Source organism: Mus pahari, chromosome 2, assembly GCF_900095145.1.
Source record: "Mus pahari chromosome 2, PAHARI_EIJ_v1.1, whole genome shotgun sequence".
Lineage (NCBI taxonomy): Eukaryota > Metazoa > Chordata > Mammalia > Rodentia > Muridae > Mus > Mus pahari.
In genome coordinates, this window is record NC_034591.1 from 37891592 (window position 1) to 37909819 (window position 18228).

Genomic DNA, 18228 nt, shown 5'->3' on the forward strand with positions numbered 1-18228 from the left:
ATCTTTCTCTGTGAAACAAGAAGACAGATCAGTACTACGAGGTAATGGGACGTGGACGAATTGGGAGGGGAAGCAGCTTAGGACAGGGCAGAATTCTTTCTGCAGAGCCGGATGCCCATACTGGGCATCCCTGCAGACTCTAGTGCTCCCTCCACCCCTGCTGAGATGATACACTGGGAAAACACGCGCTCTCCCCTGGATGCCTCTCTGTTGGTTTATAGCTGGGAAAACGTTGCCGCGGGTCTAAAATATCTGCCCAAACAGCCTAGCTCTGATGAAGGCTTTCTCACAGGCTCTTAGCTCCCCGCCCTCTGCTGCCAGAACCTTGGGGATGTGCCTAGACCCGGCGCAGAGCACGTCCTAGCCAACTGAGTGCAGAACAAACCCCTGGCGAACAGCCAAGAGGCTCCCTCCCAGCCACCGCCCCCCCCCCCAGCGCCTTTCCCCCCTCTATACAATACAAGATCTTCCTTCCTCAGTTCTCTTAAATCACAGCCCAGGGAAACCTCCTCAGAGCCTGCAGCCAGCCACGCGCCAGCATGTCTGGGGGCAAATACGTAGACTCCGAGGTAGGCTTGGGTGAGGGCGCGCCGGCTCCAAAATGCCTGCTTTTGCTATCTCCCACTCCAAATGCTCCGGCTGCTTTCCTAGCCCCAGCCCGCTCTCCACCTTCGCAGCACTCGAGCTGGCACCGCGGAGGAATGGGCTGGGTGGGGAGGTGAAAAGCTAGGAATGTCTTAGGGCTTCCTTTTGGAGAGGGGACCAACGGAGCCAAAAGGGAAAAGAAGGAGACCCGGGTCTGCCAGACTTAGAAAAGTTTTCCAGATGACACGTTCGTTCGCGAGACCCCACTGCGGTCCAGCCCCTACCTACTGCGAAGCTTAGGGCTGGTGCTCAGTGTGTGTGTGTGTGTGTGTGTTCGGGGGGGAAGGAGATTCATTTGGACAGTGTCCCTCCAGTCCTACCTCACAGGAGCCGCTTGGGCGGCGGCATGCATGTATTGCACTTAGCGAAGTTCTCGAAGTTCTGGAGAACTTCAATAGTTCTTTCTACCCCTGAGAGGCTGTGGCGGGGCGGGGGGGGGGGAGTTCTGAGGTGGGGGAAGCCTCCTTCCTCCCTCACAAGGACCACCGCCATTGTCAACTACTTCTTGGCACTCAGGTGGACTTAACGGGGAGATCCCGGTTCCCAAATAGGACTAAGGTTCAGCTTGAGTGAGCTAAGTAAGGTTGGGTCAGGCAGTGCTTCAGATGGCATGTCCTTCTGGGGCATGGGGATAGGGGGAGTGACGGGTCTTGGCACATGCCTCAGCCTAAAGAAGTATGTTAGATTGTGAGCCACTTATTTACCCCCACGGCCTAAGGAAAACCATGTTGTAAAGGTGGGTTTTTAAAAAGGGTAGGGGCTGCGGCAGGTGCAAGGGAGAAGAAGAAGCACGGAGGGACAGAGAAGATGGGACCATTACTTTTGTCAGTTTGGTCCAGAGGGATCTTGATAATGCTCGAAGGGACCTTCTTAGGTAGGACAGTGTTAACGGTTAAGAGAGGAACCCGAGAGCAGGTGAGGTTGTGGGGACTTGGGTGGTCTGGCGGAGAGAAGGATTACAGAGGAGGAGAAACTGGAACCTCAGCTACTGGGCTGGGGAGTCAGGGCCGGCCGGGAGCCTCGGGGAACAGGAGGGCGCAGGGGACTTCGCCCTGACCCCTGGTGGCGGACGCGGGAGGCAGGCGCTCCCCGCCTGGTACCGAGGGGTGTGGTGTCCTCAGCTCCGTCCTCTTAAAAAGCTTGCAGCGCTGGAGTTTTCTGTGTGCAAAGCTTTTCCTTCGAGGTTGAAGCTAGCAAAAGTTGGAGCGCCAGCCCCCCCCCCCGCCCCCCGCACAGCCAGGCTGACTCTTGACTTTTGTTTTTTTCTTTCTGAACTTTTCTTCCCACCGCTGTTGCTTCCCTCCCCTGGCTTGGCCGGTTGCCCTCACAGGGACATCTCTACACTGTTCCCATCCGGGAACAGGGAAACATCTACAAGCCCAACAACAAGGCCATGGCAGACGAGGTGACTGAGAAACAAGTGTACGACGCGCACACCAAGGAGATTGACCTGGTCAACCGCGACCCCAAGCATCTCAACGACGATGTGGTCAAGGTAAGCACTAGCTGCTGTCTGGGTCCCAGTGTACTCTCCCAAGCTTTGACAGACAGGCACTCTTTTTTGAGCTTGACTGTGTGTGTGCACACACGCCCCTGTGGGTCTGGTGTCAGAAATGTCGCATCTGCCTGCCTCCTCCTGCTGGCAAGTTCAGCAGGAATTTAGCCAGTTGATGTGGGGGTTCCATAGAACCTCAGCCACGAGTGTCCCACCACACACATGCACATTACTTGGGAAGGGAAAAATGCAGGTTAAACGTCCAGTTACGTGTCCTTTCCATGTTGGTAAAATAATTGTGTGAGACTTTGTGCCACTGGGGAATAACAGAATACAGAATGAGCAGATTCCTTCAGCTAAATAATCTAAATGATTAGCATAAAAATAGGAAATGAGTGGAAATGCTTTAAATCGATAACATATGCAGATTGTGTGTGTGTGTGTGTGTGTGTGTCTGTGTGTGGTGTTTTAACTATAGAAATTTAGCACATGTGCAAGGGTAAGCCAATTTACCAAACTGAAAATCGTTTCCACCTCTTGACTTCTGGATCCCTCTAGTTAAATGTGTGCATCTGTGGTGACAGCCAAGGTCAGTCTGCCCTGGGTTAAGAGAACTCAGGACTGGTGTTCCATTTTCAAGATGTCCTTGCTGAGATTTAAAATACTTTACTTTCTTGAGTTGTTGACCACCATAGACTTGACACAGTGGTCTGTCTGACTTTCATGATCATTTTGTTATTCAACTTTGACACTTTCAACAATTCTGGCTCAAGGAATTTATTGTCTGAATCTGAGTGGGTTGAGAAATCCTGGACTTGAGCTGTCCTTGGCAGAGGGTTTCCTCTGAGTGGCCTGGAGGGCCAAGGAAAATCCTAGCTTCAGGGGTTCTAGCGGAAGACACTGTCCTGCCCAGCCCGATTCACCACGGAGGAGGCGATGAGGTTTCCACCCACTCCCATCTATGGATGGGAGGAGCTCCAATACAGTTTCACCTTTATGAATAATATATTTCAGAGAGAGAAATGGCTTAATCTACAACTACAGGGAAAGTGGATCTGTCAAAATTGACTCTCTTGGTTTGCTGGTAAAGGGAAAGGAAAATTGGACCATTTTCTCTTGGCCACATTGTGGAATATTTAAAACCAGCAATGAAGGCACCTCATAAATTGGAAGTTAAGATTGCTAAAAAATCCGTTTATTAGCCACACTTCCTTAAAGGGGAAAGAGCAGTTTGCTTCTCACCCTTCTTGTGCTGTGTTGGTCAAAGAGGGAGACTCCAATTAGAAAAGCAGATTTCAGGATTACAGATTGGCTCCCTTCAATGGAGCCTCCCTGTTGTTGCAATGTGGATTCCCAAGAGCCAGCGAACCTCCCGAGATGAGTCAGAAAGGCCAGCAGTGTGGATGTGGGTCCCCACACATAGCATGACTAAGTGGAGAGAGAAGGCCCCACTGGGAAAAGAGACTTCAACACAGATGGAAAAAAGGCATAACAGGCTTGGAGGAAATAGCAGTTTACAAAATACTACGTCAAGAGTGAGTGTGGAGATCCTCAAATTAGAGAAATTAGAAGAGCTGCAGCAATACCTGCCTGCTTGCTCACAGAAGTAGGAGCAAATCCAGAAAGATGGACAGACAAGAAAAATCTAACCGTAAGAAAAGAATTTGGCAGGATTTAGGCAGATGTTCTTCCCAGGAGCTTGTCATCTGACAGCACTTGTTGTGCAAAGAGAGACCCAGGCTACCCCCTGCTCATTAGACTCCTCCCCTCCCCCCACAGAACTAGCTAGAACTTTTCCATCCTAGGAATCTCTGCTGGACAGTGTCTGGCTAGAGTGTTCCCTGCTCTTCACCGATACCTTCATATCCAGTTGAAAAACACAACTAAACAAACCCTCTGTGTAGACAAGAACGAGGCCCACATTTAAGGTATAAAGAACAGCACAGTTCACTGTCCCAATCATCTCAGGCCTGTGTATCAAATAGGGAGGCATGGAAAGGCTCCAAAGCCTGCATGCTCTACACTTGCACTTCATCGACACAGAGCATGATCACCTAGCCCTCCGGCAGCAAGAATATCAATTAAAATATAGAATTGATTGCCAATATAACTGTTTTCATGTGGAGGCTTGACACTCCACATAACGGTTTATCTACATATATACAAAATATTGTGATTTGAATGTTTTCTTAAGCTTCTTTTATCCAGGTAGTTAAACCTTGGATTCACCATTCTTCCTCTGACATTTATAATGTTCATTCATTTGCTCATGACCCATGATTAGAATTTGAAAGTAAAAAATGCATTAAAATCTATGATTTTATGAATTGCTATTCAGCTTATTCCAATGTTGCAATGTGTTAGGATGGATTTTTTACAATTTAATTCTTAAAATAAGTCCAGCGGATAAATAAAAATATTACTGTTAATACTGTTAATAAGACAAGAAAGATATGACATATTATAAAAACTTTAATCTTGAACACACACAGCCACAATGAGTCCTTTAGTTTTGCCTTGACTTACTGAGACACATGTAGCTCTATTGTTTGCTTTATTGGCATAATTTATTTACTCTCCCCCACAGATGGTTGTGCTCTCTCTCTCTCTCTCTCTCTCTCTCTCTCTCTCTCTCTCTCTCTCTCTCTCTCTCTCCTGGCATGCATTGTAATTTTAGAAATAGACTAAATATATTAAATATATGCTATGATAAGTCAAAGTAAGTGGTACCACATATTGCGGAATAAAAATGTTCTTAAAAGTGACTGTCACTGATACTGTCAGGAAGATGTCCCAGGAAGAGCAGCAGGTGGGTAAAAGATTTGTTAAATCCTTTAATGAAGAGGGTCAAGAGGAGCATGGGATCTGACCTGGGTGGAAGAGCACAGTCTGCATGGAATAGCTTAGGAGGGCAGGAGAGTGCACGGAAGGAGGCCAGACAGTCATATGTTGTATTTTGAGAATATTCTCTTCCATAGCTTCTTACCCTCCATCTTCTCACCCCTCCCTTTCTGATTGTCTTCTTTGTCCCCCTAGACACTTCCATATTTTTATTTTAATTTAAAGTTTGATTATAATTTTTTAATTTTTGAGATTATAATTATGTTCCCCTCCCCACTTCCCTTTCCTCCTTCCAGCCTCTCCCATTGTAACCCTTGGCTTTTTCTCAGGTTAATGGTTGCTTTTTCTTTAAATATATGTGCATATATTTCTAAATTTAAAAATACAGCCTGCTCTGTCTATATAGTGTTATTTGTATGTGTATGTTCTCAGGGGTCATCCCCTTTGGTATTAGATGATCAACTGTTGTGCTCTTACCAAGGGAAGACCATTTCCCTCACAGTGTTCCTTAGCTGTCTATAGTTTTTGTCTAGGGTTGAGAATGAATGGTACATACACTAGAGATAGAATCATCAGAGCACAAAACAACATAATTTATGGGAACATAATGGTTAGTTGCCTAGTTTCTAGTTCCCCCCTTTGGATGTCTTGTAGTGTTTCTATCCCTTAGTATGTCTACCGATGTCATCCTTGCTAAGGAATTCTTTAGGCAGCCATGTTGGTGAGGTTTCATGGGTGTTGCTGCTCTGACGTTTCTAGGAAACACAGTATCACGGCAAACTATAACTGTTTCTCATCCCCCTCTTCCACCACAACCCCTTAGTATCATGTGCCGTTGTAGCGTGCAAATTTTAATATCTCACTTTGATTGGAATCTAGGGGCTCATGTGGCAGAGTAGAACACGATAAAAATGAAATGAGAGATCATAACCAAGCAGCAGAATCCTGGACCTCACACTCAGTTAAGATTGTAGGCTCCCAAGTCCGCAGTGGGAAGCTTCGGCATAACCAAAGGATGGGATTGATAGGAGATGCTGGAGTTTTGGAAGACACTAGGGTTGAGAGCACAGCTGTGATGTAGCCAGGCTCGGTAAACAGGAAAGGGCTGAAATGCAAGTGGTCCACAACTCACCATGGTGCAACCTGATTATTCAGTTTTCCAGGCTACAAAAACAGAGCAAATTCAGTAGGAACTATTCTTCAAAAATTTGAATCTTGACCTTTTCTTACTCCAGCAATGATACGTAACACAATAGTCTCTTGTGATGCTGGGCAGTGGGAGTGGGCCATAGCTCCCAGATAACCACACAATCCCAAGAAGAAACAACCAATACTACAGTATACCATAGTTCTGTAGGTTAGGTCTGTTAATTGCATCTTTGACTTGAAATATTCTCAGCGTATAATGGACTTAATTACTCCATGGTTCAGATGTGATATAAAATGAATGGTATATACACTAGAGATAGAATCCTCAGAGCACAAAACAACATAATTTATGGGAACATAATGGTTAGTTGTCTAGTTTCTAGTTCCCCCTTTTGGACATTAATAAAAAAATTAAGGTTTATGAAATTTAAAAAGTTCTCCATAGTTTCAAAAGGTACTCAAGACAGATATTTCGAAATCTACCACCAAAGAAGAAAAGATGAAATTGCATGATTTGTCACGGATTATTGTCATGGGGAAGAAATGGGTTTGGTGATCTTGGGATTCGCACTGAGACAAATCAGAAGATCTGCGAAGAGGTCTTTGCTCAAAAGTAAAAATATCTGTTTGCAACTTCTCTTCTAAAACATGAACACAATTACACATGTACAAACTTAGTTTTCATTAATCATGGAGCAGAGTCATGTGTGTGGTGATCAGAACATGATCAGTGAGGTTTTCTCATGCCTCCGTGTCCCTTTTAGATGAGAAAAAGTCTAGAAGAAGTTGTGATTGATGTCAGATAAGGATTATCTATAAAATTAAGCCACTTTAGTATACACATAGTCAAAGAACACTTCCAGTACCATGGTGACAACCTTTTCTGATGGAGTTGATAAACATTTGACTTGTTTGTTTAAGGTGCTTCTTAAAATGATAATAAATATGCGGCAACAACTGAAATCATACCTAGAATTCAGGATGTCAAGTTTATAAATCTTGCATCCTTAATTGCAAGTTTTTACATATTATTGGGCAAAGCAAGACACTAAAATGAGAGACATTATTTATTCCTAAGCATATGAATAAGTTTAAGTTCATTCAACAATTACACAGATATTATATATAATATTTTATACTTATATATTAATATATAATATATGTATTATGTATTTTACATATTATATTTTATATGCTTCTTTAAAAGTTGCTTTTTTTCTTATATCCATCTCCATAATAAGGCAAAAATACAGTGAGGAATTGTTTGTCTAAACTCTGACTTTAACTGAATAAAAATCTATATTTCTTATGATAAAGGGCACTATATGTCCTTGAATTATGAAGGGCCCGTTTTATGGGATATTTTTCCATTAGCAGCAGTGCTGGATACATTTTCTAGAGGGCTGAGTTATGAACAACTACAGTAGGGAACAGGATCTAAAAGGTCCAGAAATTTCAAAAGCCACCTGCTTATGCATCCTGTCCACTCAAGTGTATACAATAGCAGGTACTTTCTAGCTCTTTCTAGTTTACCCTACTCTGAAACAGCAGTTCTCTATGATTGAATTCCCAGAGAGATCTGATTGCTAAAGAGAAGGGACTGTGTTCATTGACCTGTGGGGCTCTGGATCCTTCTATCACACTATATTTGCAGTAGGGAGAATGAATGCCTATAGAAGAGTTTACGCCAGGATGCATGCATCCTTTCTTCTGCTCTGGAGAACTTGTATGGATATGCATATATGTATACATGTGCATTCTCTGGAATGTTTGCTATATGAGATGCATTGTATATAAATGATATATGCACACACACACATTTTGAAATGGCGTGCAGTACTCCCAAGTCACCCTTACTCAATGCTTTTCCATCTTTTGAGGTCATTTGAGTTTAGAGCCAACTGGAATCCCAAAGCCCCAGGGTAACCAGAGTGGGGCAACCATAAGTTCCATGTTGCCCTGTCCCAGATAACACTGCACAGTCTTGAGCAACCAGGATTATTTTTTAACCTTGAGCAACAATTAATAATGCTCGCCATTTGGAACAAGTGCCTCAATTTGGAAGACAAAGCATAAAAACACATTGGCAATCATCTGTTACTGCTCTTTATGCCTGAGATGCTCTAGACATCGCTCTACTCCCTTACCTAACAGATGATACAACATTTTCACATTCCAGGTGTACCCAGTCTCCCTCCTCTTCCCCACTCTCTAGGGTCAGGCCTTTCCTGCATTTCATCATATCCATCATCTGGATGGGCAGTTTCTAAACTCAATTTACCCTGTGCTAACCCACTGGATTCTTTCCACAAATCACAGGGTTAAATGAACTGACATTCTTCCATCACATATTTTGTCAGTGACTCAATCAAAGATTAAAATGTTTAAAATCACTTAACTATTTTTCAGTTAGTCCAGGAAACATAAAACAGCATACTTTCACATGAGCCATTGTTTAGGGAGGGGGGAAATGTTTTTGAATTCTGTCTTAAAGGAAATCTGCATGATCCATGTACTGGGTGAGTACCAAGGGATTTAGCCAGTAGAATAGAATTACACCTGCAGAGAATACATATTTCCTGACTCTCAGGGAAATTGTGTTGATGGTTCAGATATAAAGTACATCTTGCTTTCTTTAATTGAGCCTTACAAAGATGTCTCTCGTTGGTCATTACTTCATGGAAAGGGAAGTGCATGTTCTTAAAGATACAAGCATGTTTCCCCTTAACCATTGTTCCCTGCTCTGGTAATTAAAATTAGGCATTTTTGAACTTTGAAGAGACTTAAATAGGTTCCAGTGCAGTATATCTCACAGTAATGTCAAAGTTAAAAGTTTAAAGCTGTATTAAGTGTACAAACCTTTTCCAAGCCCAATAGCAACATAGCTATTGGTTGACGGATTCAACCCTAGATATTTGCATCTAGATATTATCTTGGGCTATATAGGGTGCAGATACCAAGCACAAATACATTTTCCCATTTACAGTGAATCATGAAAGACACTGAGAACAAATAGCTAAAAACAAGGTGACTGAAAGCAAGCAAACAAAAATCTTAAATGTTCTCTGCTAGGCTAGGCGGCATCCTTTCCAGCCCCAGCTTCCCCCACGTTGACTTCTACTTGAAAGTGCTGTCATGTATGACTACCCAGCCAGGCTCAGGCGTTACCTGAGTAGTGAGTCACAGGACCCATCTGCAAGGCTGTAGGGCAGGAATATGCGCCTCGGAATAATTCGGAAGAGGATTGTATAACTAAAGGGCAGGCAACAATCAGACACGAAGCAGAGAGGGCTTGGCAGTCTCCAACGTTAAGTACATGTTTGTACAGAAAGGATTCCCACCAAGAGCAGCCATGGAGGTGAAGGTGCCTGGTATCAGCAGCAGGTTCGCTGTATCCAGAGTCACGTGGAAAACCGGTGTCCGGTTCAGCAGGGCTGTCTTCACTCAGCCACTGTGTTTGTGTCTTAAAGGTGTCAGTGATCCATAAAGGGGCCTTGTGGCCACAGAGCACCCTAGTGCTGGTTACAAGCACCCTAGTAGGATGGGGGGATGGGGTAACGGGAGGCTCCCTCCAGCCTTTCCTACAGCTCTGCTCAATGATGCTCACGTCACTTCCTCCTCCAGTGGTCCTGTGAGATGCAAACTGTTGTTGCTACCGCCATTACACTCGTTTATGGAGAAAGGAACCACAGGTTACTTACTCAGAGCTGCACAAATAGAAAGTAGGCTGTCAGAGTTAGAACACAAACAGTGGAACTCAAAAGCATAGGCTCCTAAGCACGGTTATCCCATATCCCTCTGTAGCAGGTCATCCTCCAGGCAAACACTAGAGTTATGAAACAGCTGAAATATGTGATGGCAGCCTCACACTGAGCACACAGGGATTTTTGATTCCATCTTCTACATTGGGAGTAGCAGGTATATCATTGTCAGACCTGACTCTCTAGATCCTGGCAGGTTGGTAGAAAAGAAGAAAAATGCATGTACAAACTGATATAAACTCCAAGACGTACAAGTTCCCAGGGAGGTTGAGGGCACTAAGTTGCAGAGACCAGAGGTGAGCACAAACTCCTGGGGCATCTCAGAAGCAAAGGCGTTGACTGAAGAATGTTTAAAGAGTGGGGATCAGCAGGCTGCTGAGAGCACCTGGGGTGTGGCTGCTCCTGCTGGATATGAAGGGTGGGGTAGGCAGGAGAGAACACCAAGGCAGGCCCCAACAAGTACAAAACAACATTTCTGAACGTTCTCAGTTTGCCTACTCAGTCTGTATAGACATACGTGCCAGTGAGCCATACATTGTGGAAACAGGAAGCTATTAAGAATAACCTAAGTTAGATGCTGGTGGGAGAAAGGTCCATTGACTTCTACAGGGAGTTTCTCTGAGACTTCCTCCCTGGGCACTACATATTTGTTCTCAAAAACAAATGCCAGAAACAAAGACAGACTTAACTAGTGCACTTTTACAAGGCAGCATTAATCCCTCAGAATGACTAGAATGCTTCATCAGTCACTGTTTGCCTTCCCTGTATTGTGAGCATTAGCATATGGCTGGAAGTGGGCACTCCTCCAGGATATGCCAAGGCAAAGAAAGTAACTACATTCATTAGAATCATCACCGATTATTTTTGTTAATTAAACAGATACTCCTTCCTTGTTTGTTCCTCAAAGAGCCAGTGTTTTTGTTTGTTTGGTTTTGGTTTTATTTTGGGGGATGGGTGGGTGGGTGGGTGGGTAATGAGGACGGGAGATAGTATCATCGAAAGCAGTTACGACCAATCTCCCAGATTATTTTTGGATAAACTCCTTCTATTTCTGCAGTTAAATAGTATGAGAATGAGTTGTTCCCATAAAACACGCTCAATCAATACTTAGGAAAACCAACTCCCCACCAAACCCAGAGAACATGGAGTCCCGGGACACTAGGACCCCATCCCAGAGCTCCAAGCGTCCTGCAGCATCAGCAGCAGATGCCTGGGTCTCAGGAGCAAAGTCTGCTCTTTACTCCAGTAGCTATGTGCTCACTGCTGGAGATTTTAAAGCTTTCCAGACACCATTTCACTGTTCATTAAGAGAAAAGTGGGTTCCTCTCTTTCTTTTTGAGAAGACTGGTTCTTCTCTCTCTCTCTCTCTCTCTCTCTCTCTCTCTCTCTCTCTCCATCTCATGCCTGAGTTCTGCAGAAAAGGTCCTCACTTCTATCGCTGCCCAAAACCTCCAGGTGGACCCCAGAGCCCAGCACTGAGTCAGCCACCAGAAGGTAGAAGCTGACTTAAACCAATGCCAATGACTCAACTTCCTTAACTAATCACATTTTTGGTTGTTCTGTTTTGTTTTTATGAAAACACAGTTGAATTGCATTATCACCTGGCTTCCTCTGCACCTTTTATCTACATTGACTACAGTTTAAAACCTTGTATGAAAACAAACATCTGAAACAGCGATAAAAATGTCCAAAAAATTATCAGTCTTATTAAGAGAAGAAAAATGGCTTCTATCTACTTGAATAGATGCTTATATACACATACCTGCAAGTATTTGTAATACTTGTGTGTGTTTTAACAAGTATTTTTCAATGTTATTTTAAAATTATTTTAACTCCAGTATTATACGAACAAAAATATAACTACATCTTCCTTTGGCCTTCTCATGTTGACCTCCTGGGCTCCACAGATCAAGGCTAAGCTCCAGCATATCCCAAGCACATTCCCAGGATGCCATTGGCTGCCATTTGGCTTCCCCACTTCTTCCTCCACTTTTGCTTTATCACTTTGAGATGATAAGCATGCAGAACTTGAGACTTTACTTGCTTAGAGGATTGGAATAGCCATCCACTATTCCAGCTTAAGAGAAGGCTCCCTTTGCACCAAAGCTGGTCTCTTACAGTTCACAGATCTCTTCTCAGAGAAGAGGTAAAATGAAGTAAGAAAAGAAACAAACAAACTAACTAACTAACAACTAACTAACTAACTAACTAACTAACAACTAACTAACTAACACACCCAGAAAAGACATAATATAGAACTCTGGGGTCTGCTGCTTCATTACTGGTGTCTACACCACATTCACTGAAAGGTGAGCTTTTATCTCAAATATTTGACCCAATCTTCTCCCCTGTAATAGTGGATATATTTACTACAATATTTCTAAGAATCAGCAGCAACAGGATATGTGTAAAATACCTGCACTATGTCAGTTAAAAGTATAAAGGAAGAAGAGCCACCAAGGAATAGTGTTGAAGTATAATGAGAATGTTGGATATGTGACTTGACACCAAACATGCAAGCCAATATCACAGTCATAGCACATATGATGTTCTGTCACAGACTGGAGTGGACAGGTTAAGAGGACTTTCACCTCACAGATAACACCAGTTATGATGACCTTATTGACATCTGTGATAAAAATAAAATCAATGTGTCCTTGATAAATTACAGATAGCTTGTAAAAAAAAAATAATGACCACTATAAAGCACAATTGTGAGAAAGGTCTAGAAATAGAATACATAATGAGAAGCAGATAACTAAACATAAAAATAGGAAAAAAATAACAGGGAAAGAGTGTAATTTCCAAGGAAACATGCGATGTGAAAAGCTGAGATACCAGTTGAACATTGTAGACCTGAACTTTCTGCCATAATGATTCCACTGCCTTTAGGACCGAGACTTTTATTGACACAAGTGTAAACACACCCTTAATGGATCAAGACAAAGTCCCTTGAGTGATGGGAAACACAAACTCTGTCAGTTGTTCCAGAACATTGAACATCTCCATAATTAAATGATATTTGAAAGCAAGCATGATTTGATGTTTCAAAAAGAATGCCACCTTCAAGATCTTTACATTACTACACTACACACGGCTAGAACACAGGATCCTATTTTGGTCTTGAATGGGTGTGAAGATATTTTGGAGAAAACTTACAGAGGAGCAAAAGGCAGGTAGGTAGTCAAGAGGAAAGAGAAATCCCCAATGGAGAGGAGGTTGTTTGGACTGAATGGTATTTTAGTAAAGACCATGGAATAACAGCTATCTTTGATTATTGTCAGGTTACTAGGAGACTTACAAGAGAAATATTACCCAGACATAGTCATCATTCAAGAAAAGATAAGGAAGTAGAAAATACTTCCTAGTAATAACAGTGGTTAATCCCAGAAATGTGTCACAAGAAGTTGGTTCCTGATAGTTGTGTGTGTGTGTTTCCTTGCTTACCCATGTAACATCTCAAATTTTTTCTATCCCTCTACAATTACAGCTTGGTGTATGACAACACACAGACACACAGACACAGACACACACACACACACACACACACACACACAGCCTAACATAGACATATATGAATATCTTTATTTCAGCAGAATGCCTGATTTGCTTGAGTAAAGAATTGGTGTAGCTTTGCTTTGGTTGGCGATGGAGAACACCCAAAAGTGAAACACTGGAAAATGCATGCATTGTAATGACCAAAAGGTCAGCATGAAGCACTATCTGTATGGAACCCCGCCCTCCACTCCCTCCTACACAGCACATAGTCACAGCGCTTGCTGCTTCTATAAACCCCATTGTGATAGACCTTGGGATATAACCTCATGAGCGGGTGTGGCTTACACAGAGAGGCTCTTCACCCAGCCTCAGGTCATCTGGAGAACATTTTAAAACACTGCATGTTGATATGTAGAAAATCTGATGTAATTATTCTGCGGTAGGGCCCAGGCTCCGTGAGTCTTCTTCCATAGCGCCTAAGTGCCGCCTGATACACAGTCAGAATTAAGCTCAGACTGGTTTAGATGCTCAGAACTTAATTTAAAAATGCATCACAGTAAGATTTTCATAAACATAAAGGCATTAAGGTAAATATTGCTTCACTAGCTCCTTACTGATGGTGAACAGTAGGGTCTTCACCATTTTACTAGAATATAATGTTTTCTGCTGTAGCAGCTATATGAGATATACTTTACATGCAGAGTGGAGTTCCTGTCACTTATAAAAATCCAGCTATGGGCTACCTCCCTTCTCTTCCATTATGCTTGTCCATTCTCCCACAAGAGCAACAGTCTGTTGTTCAGAGTAACAAAATACTATGTCCAGCCCGTTTACTTAATTGTACTGGACCTTACAACTCACATTCATTTTTCTCCTAAAAGTGCTGTGAAACTCCTGTATTGCCAGTAGCCATGGGGAGCTTCAGAGAATCCACACCAGGCAGGTTCCCAAGTCCTCCAGTGCCTTACAGCAAAGTGACTCCAAGTCAGCGACAGACATTTCTTTACACCAGTCATCCCTCAGAGCAGATGGGGGAACTGATTCCCAAAGTAAGTTTTAATTCCAGTCCTCATTTTGGACACATATCTCTAATGTTCCTTTGGGCCTTGGCAAAGTCCTATCTACTTCCTGTGCCTATAGCAATCAAAATTTAGAACTAGACAAGTCCTAAGTCGCTTTTATGTCTAATGATTTATAATTAAAGTAGACCAACATTTATACAACAGTAGAAGCCCAAAATACAGCTGACAGAGAATGTTGGAAAACTTCTTGTCAATAAATAGTATATGTTTCTTTGCTTATTTCTTGAGACAATGCCGCCTTACTAATTAACTCTGGGACCCTTGATGTAGACAAGGCTGTCCTTGAATTCACAGTAATATACCTGTCCCTGCCTCCTGAGTACTAGATTAAAAGCTTGTGCTGCCATATCCAGCTAATAATTAATAGTGTTTTTATTATGCCCTTCCTAAATTTTCCCAACTTGCATTCTTTCTCTTAATGCTTCGACTGTGGTGCTCAATTAAATCAATGTTGAAAGATTGAGCTCATGGGTGGCCTGCTGAACCCATATGTTCCACAATACACGTTGGGTTCTGAAGACAATCTAGATCTGAGTTCATTTCCTTCTCTGATCTCCACTCTATACTTTACATGCTTCTCTTTTATTGCGCGCACCTCCAAATTGACTCCTTGCTTTCCAAAATGAGCCAGAATTCCGTTCCCAAGTTGGCTCCAAAGCTTCAAGCTTTCTTTTCCTCTTTTGCAGCTAGCCAGTTCATCTAAGTTCATAAGCAGAGAGGGCATAATTGTAACTTCAGTTAGAGCAGTGGTCTAATGGTCCTAGATGAAAATTCATAGACTTTATGAAGCCAAGAGTTGCCAAACTCACCTAGTTCCTGTGGCCCCGTTTCTGGAGTTCGTTTAAGGCCCATCTGTGAGCAATAGGATCGGATGACTAAGAGGCAAAGGAAAGGCAGTGTTACTTTGAGTCATATTTTCCTGTCAGGGAGTTGTAAAGTTTGTTTCTCTCCAACAGACATAAAGTTTAGCGTTTAAAAGCCCACAGAATTTTAATCCCATCACTTAGCGCCCCAGCTGTGTGACTCTGAAGGTAAACATGGAGTCTCTGGAGTTCTGGACCAACGGATCCCTCCTAGGGGACTTATCAGCTCTCACAAGCAAAGCTATACTAAGGCCTGTATGCCTGAATCCAAAGGTTCATAGTACACAGAGCTAAACTAAGCTCTCTTCCCTGCCATTGCTCGTCCTCTGTTCATACTTTCACCAAGATTATACCTGGACCGAAAAAAAAAAAAATGACTATAATCAGTGAAATCAGATTCTAATCCATAGCCAGATAAATAACACACTCAGAACTGTTTCTTCAAAGGGGGAGTTCATCAAGACAGCAATTGCCTATAAGGAAGAAGAACTACAATGTACAAATGTCTGTTAAGACAGCCGGAATGAGAATGGAACCCACAGACTTAAGTATTTAAATGTCTGTTTCCAAGTTGGTGGAACTCTTCAGGGGGGATGAAATAGCATGTCCTTATTGGAGGGAGGAAGTCACTGGGCGTGGGCTTGAGGTTTCCAAAGCCCATGCTAAGCCCAGTCTCAATTTCCCTCTCCCTCCCCCTCTCTCTCTCCCTCTCCTTCTCCCCCCCCCACATCCATCCCCTTCCCCCCATCTTGTGTCTTCTACCTTTGGATCAGATTGCAAGTTCAGATGATGTTCCTGAACTGTGCCTGCCTGATACCATGCTCTCCCCATCCCATGATGGTCCTGGACTAACCTCTGAAACCATAGGCCAGTCGCCAATGAACTGCTTTGTTTCATCAGTTCCCTTGGTCTTGGTGTCCCTTCACAGCAATAGAAGAGTAGCTAAGATAGCTGATCTCACCAACTCATTCGTAGATTTACTAAATACTGATTTATGATCCACCACATTTTAGAAACATAGAGTCTGCCAGCAGAAACCATAACCACATGAACACACACACATACACGCACACACACACACACACACACACACACACACACACACACACACACAAGTAAAGAGTGATAACCTAGGTGGAAGGGAAGGTTCCAGGGAGAAACCAGTGCGAGGCTAGGATGAAACCTTTGAGGCAGGATAAGACATAGAGAAGTAGCCAGCTGAGAGGGATGGGAGAAACAAGCCAAGCGTCCCTCAGCCAGTGAAAGGCTCTGTAGCAGGAATGGGCCTGGGCCTGGCGGACTTTATCCTTCATTCCCCAAGGTTCTAGAAGCTCACAATCTGGAATCAGGAGGCAGAATGCCTTCCTCTCTTACCTAAAAGTAAATCAGTCCATCCCAGACGGTCACCACCCTCCCTTGCGGTGACTTCTAAGTGAGTCTGCAAAGCCAAAGCTCACATCTATTTTATTTATACTGTCCCCTTTTGATGCCATAGAGCCTGCCCTTTGACCCTGACCTGGCTTCTTTCCCTCATTTCATTTATTCCATTCTCCAAAAGTAAATGCTTCCCAAATGTTAGATGGATAAATAACTGGCTCTAAAAGACCATAATGGAGCAAAGCAAGCATCCTTGCCATAAACCGACAGCATTCCAGGCTGTAGATCCTCCTAAAGTCAAGAGCCACCTCATCACAGCATATTATGACTTTCTAGGGCAGGATTCTCAACCAGGTGCAATTTTGCTTCCTTTCCAAGAGGACATCTGGCAATGTCTAGAGACAGTGTTACTTGTCACAATTTGGAGGATGTTACTGATATCTAGAGAGTAGACTTTAAAGATACTGATAATCACCCTATGGTACACCTCCAACAATAATGGCTCATGGAGACCTAAATGCCAATCTGCCAATTATGTCCATGTGGAAAACCCCATTGTAAAGGTCAGCAGCTCTTAGGTAAAGTGTTAGTTCTGTACAGTGGGCTGTGATTCTCCTTGCAAGGACACCAGTATGTATCCTTTCCCCTGTTTGCCAAGTAGTGTTCAGGCCTGCAGAGATTTATTTCATTCATTTTCTATTTGTATAATAAACAGACTAAAAGCACTGGAGGGAAAATATTCCTGCAGTGAGGTAAAATTAGTGCTGTTTGTAATATTCCTTTGACCGATCTGAGCTGTAGGAAGCAACATCTGACGTCAGGAAGGGCACAGTAGCAACTGAAAGAGGAGTTCACATTATTTTTTTTTTTATTGGCTATTTTATGTATTTACATTTCAAATATGATCCCCTTTCCCAGTTTCCCCTCAGGAACCCCCTATCCCATCTCCCCTCCCCCTGCTTCTATGAGGGTACTTCCCCCTCCCACCTCACCCCTACAGGGGAATTGAGCCTTCACAGGACCAAGAGCCTCTCTCTTCCTATTGATGCCAGATAAGGCCATCCTCTACTACATATGCAGCTGAGTTCCTCCATGTGTACACTTTGGTTGGTGGTTTAGTCCCTGGGAGCTCTGGGAGGTTCTGGTTGGTTGATATTGTTGTTCTTCTTATAAGGTTGCAAACCCCTTCAGCTCCTTTAGTCCTTTCTCTAACTCCTCCATCGGGGTCCCCATGCTCAATCCAATGGTTGGCTGAGAGCATCTGCCTCTGTATAAAAGGCTGTGACTCAAACGTATTTAATGACTAAAAGAGTAGCCTCTAAACAGCAAAGGCATTTCTGCTTGTTTCGTGTTGATAAAATATAAAAAGCCCTTTTTTAAAAGTATGGTAATCCCTGATATAGCGGCTTCTTGTGAGGCTATGCCAGTGCCTGGCAATCACAGAAGTGGATGCTCACAGTCAGCTATTGGATGGAACACAGGGCCCCCAATGGAGGAGCTAGAGAAAGTACCCAAGG

The 18228-nt window shown here is 43.2% G+C and overlaps 1 protein-coding gene across 1 annotated transcript in view; it reads left to right on the top strand.

Moving 5' to 3' along the window:
- Nucleotides 1-425: 425 nt before the first annotated feature.
- The window catches only part of Cav1 (caveolin 1), a 31955-nt gene continuing 14152 nt past the window's right edge, over nucleotides 426-18228 (top strand). Inside the window, exons 1-2 of the mRNA XM_021189863.1 lie at nucleotides 426-569; nucleotides 1976-2140. Coding sequence (XP_021045522.1) covers nucleotides 540-569; nucleotides 1976-2140 — 195 coding nt within the window. The 5' untranslated portion in view covers nucleotides 426-539. The remainder of the gene's footprint in view (nucleotides 570-1975; nucleotides 2141-18228) is intronic.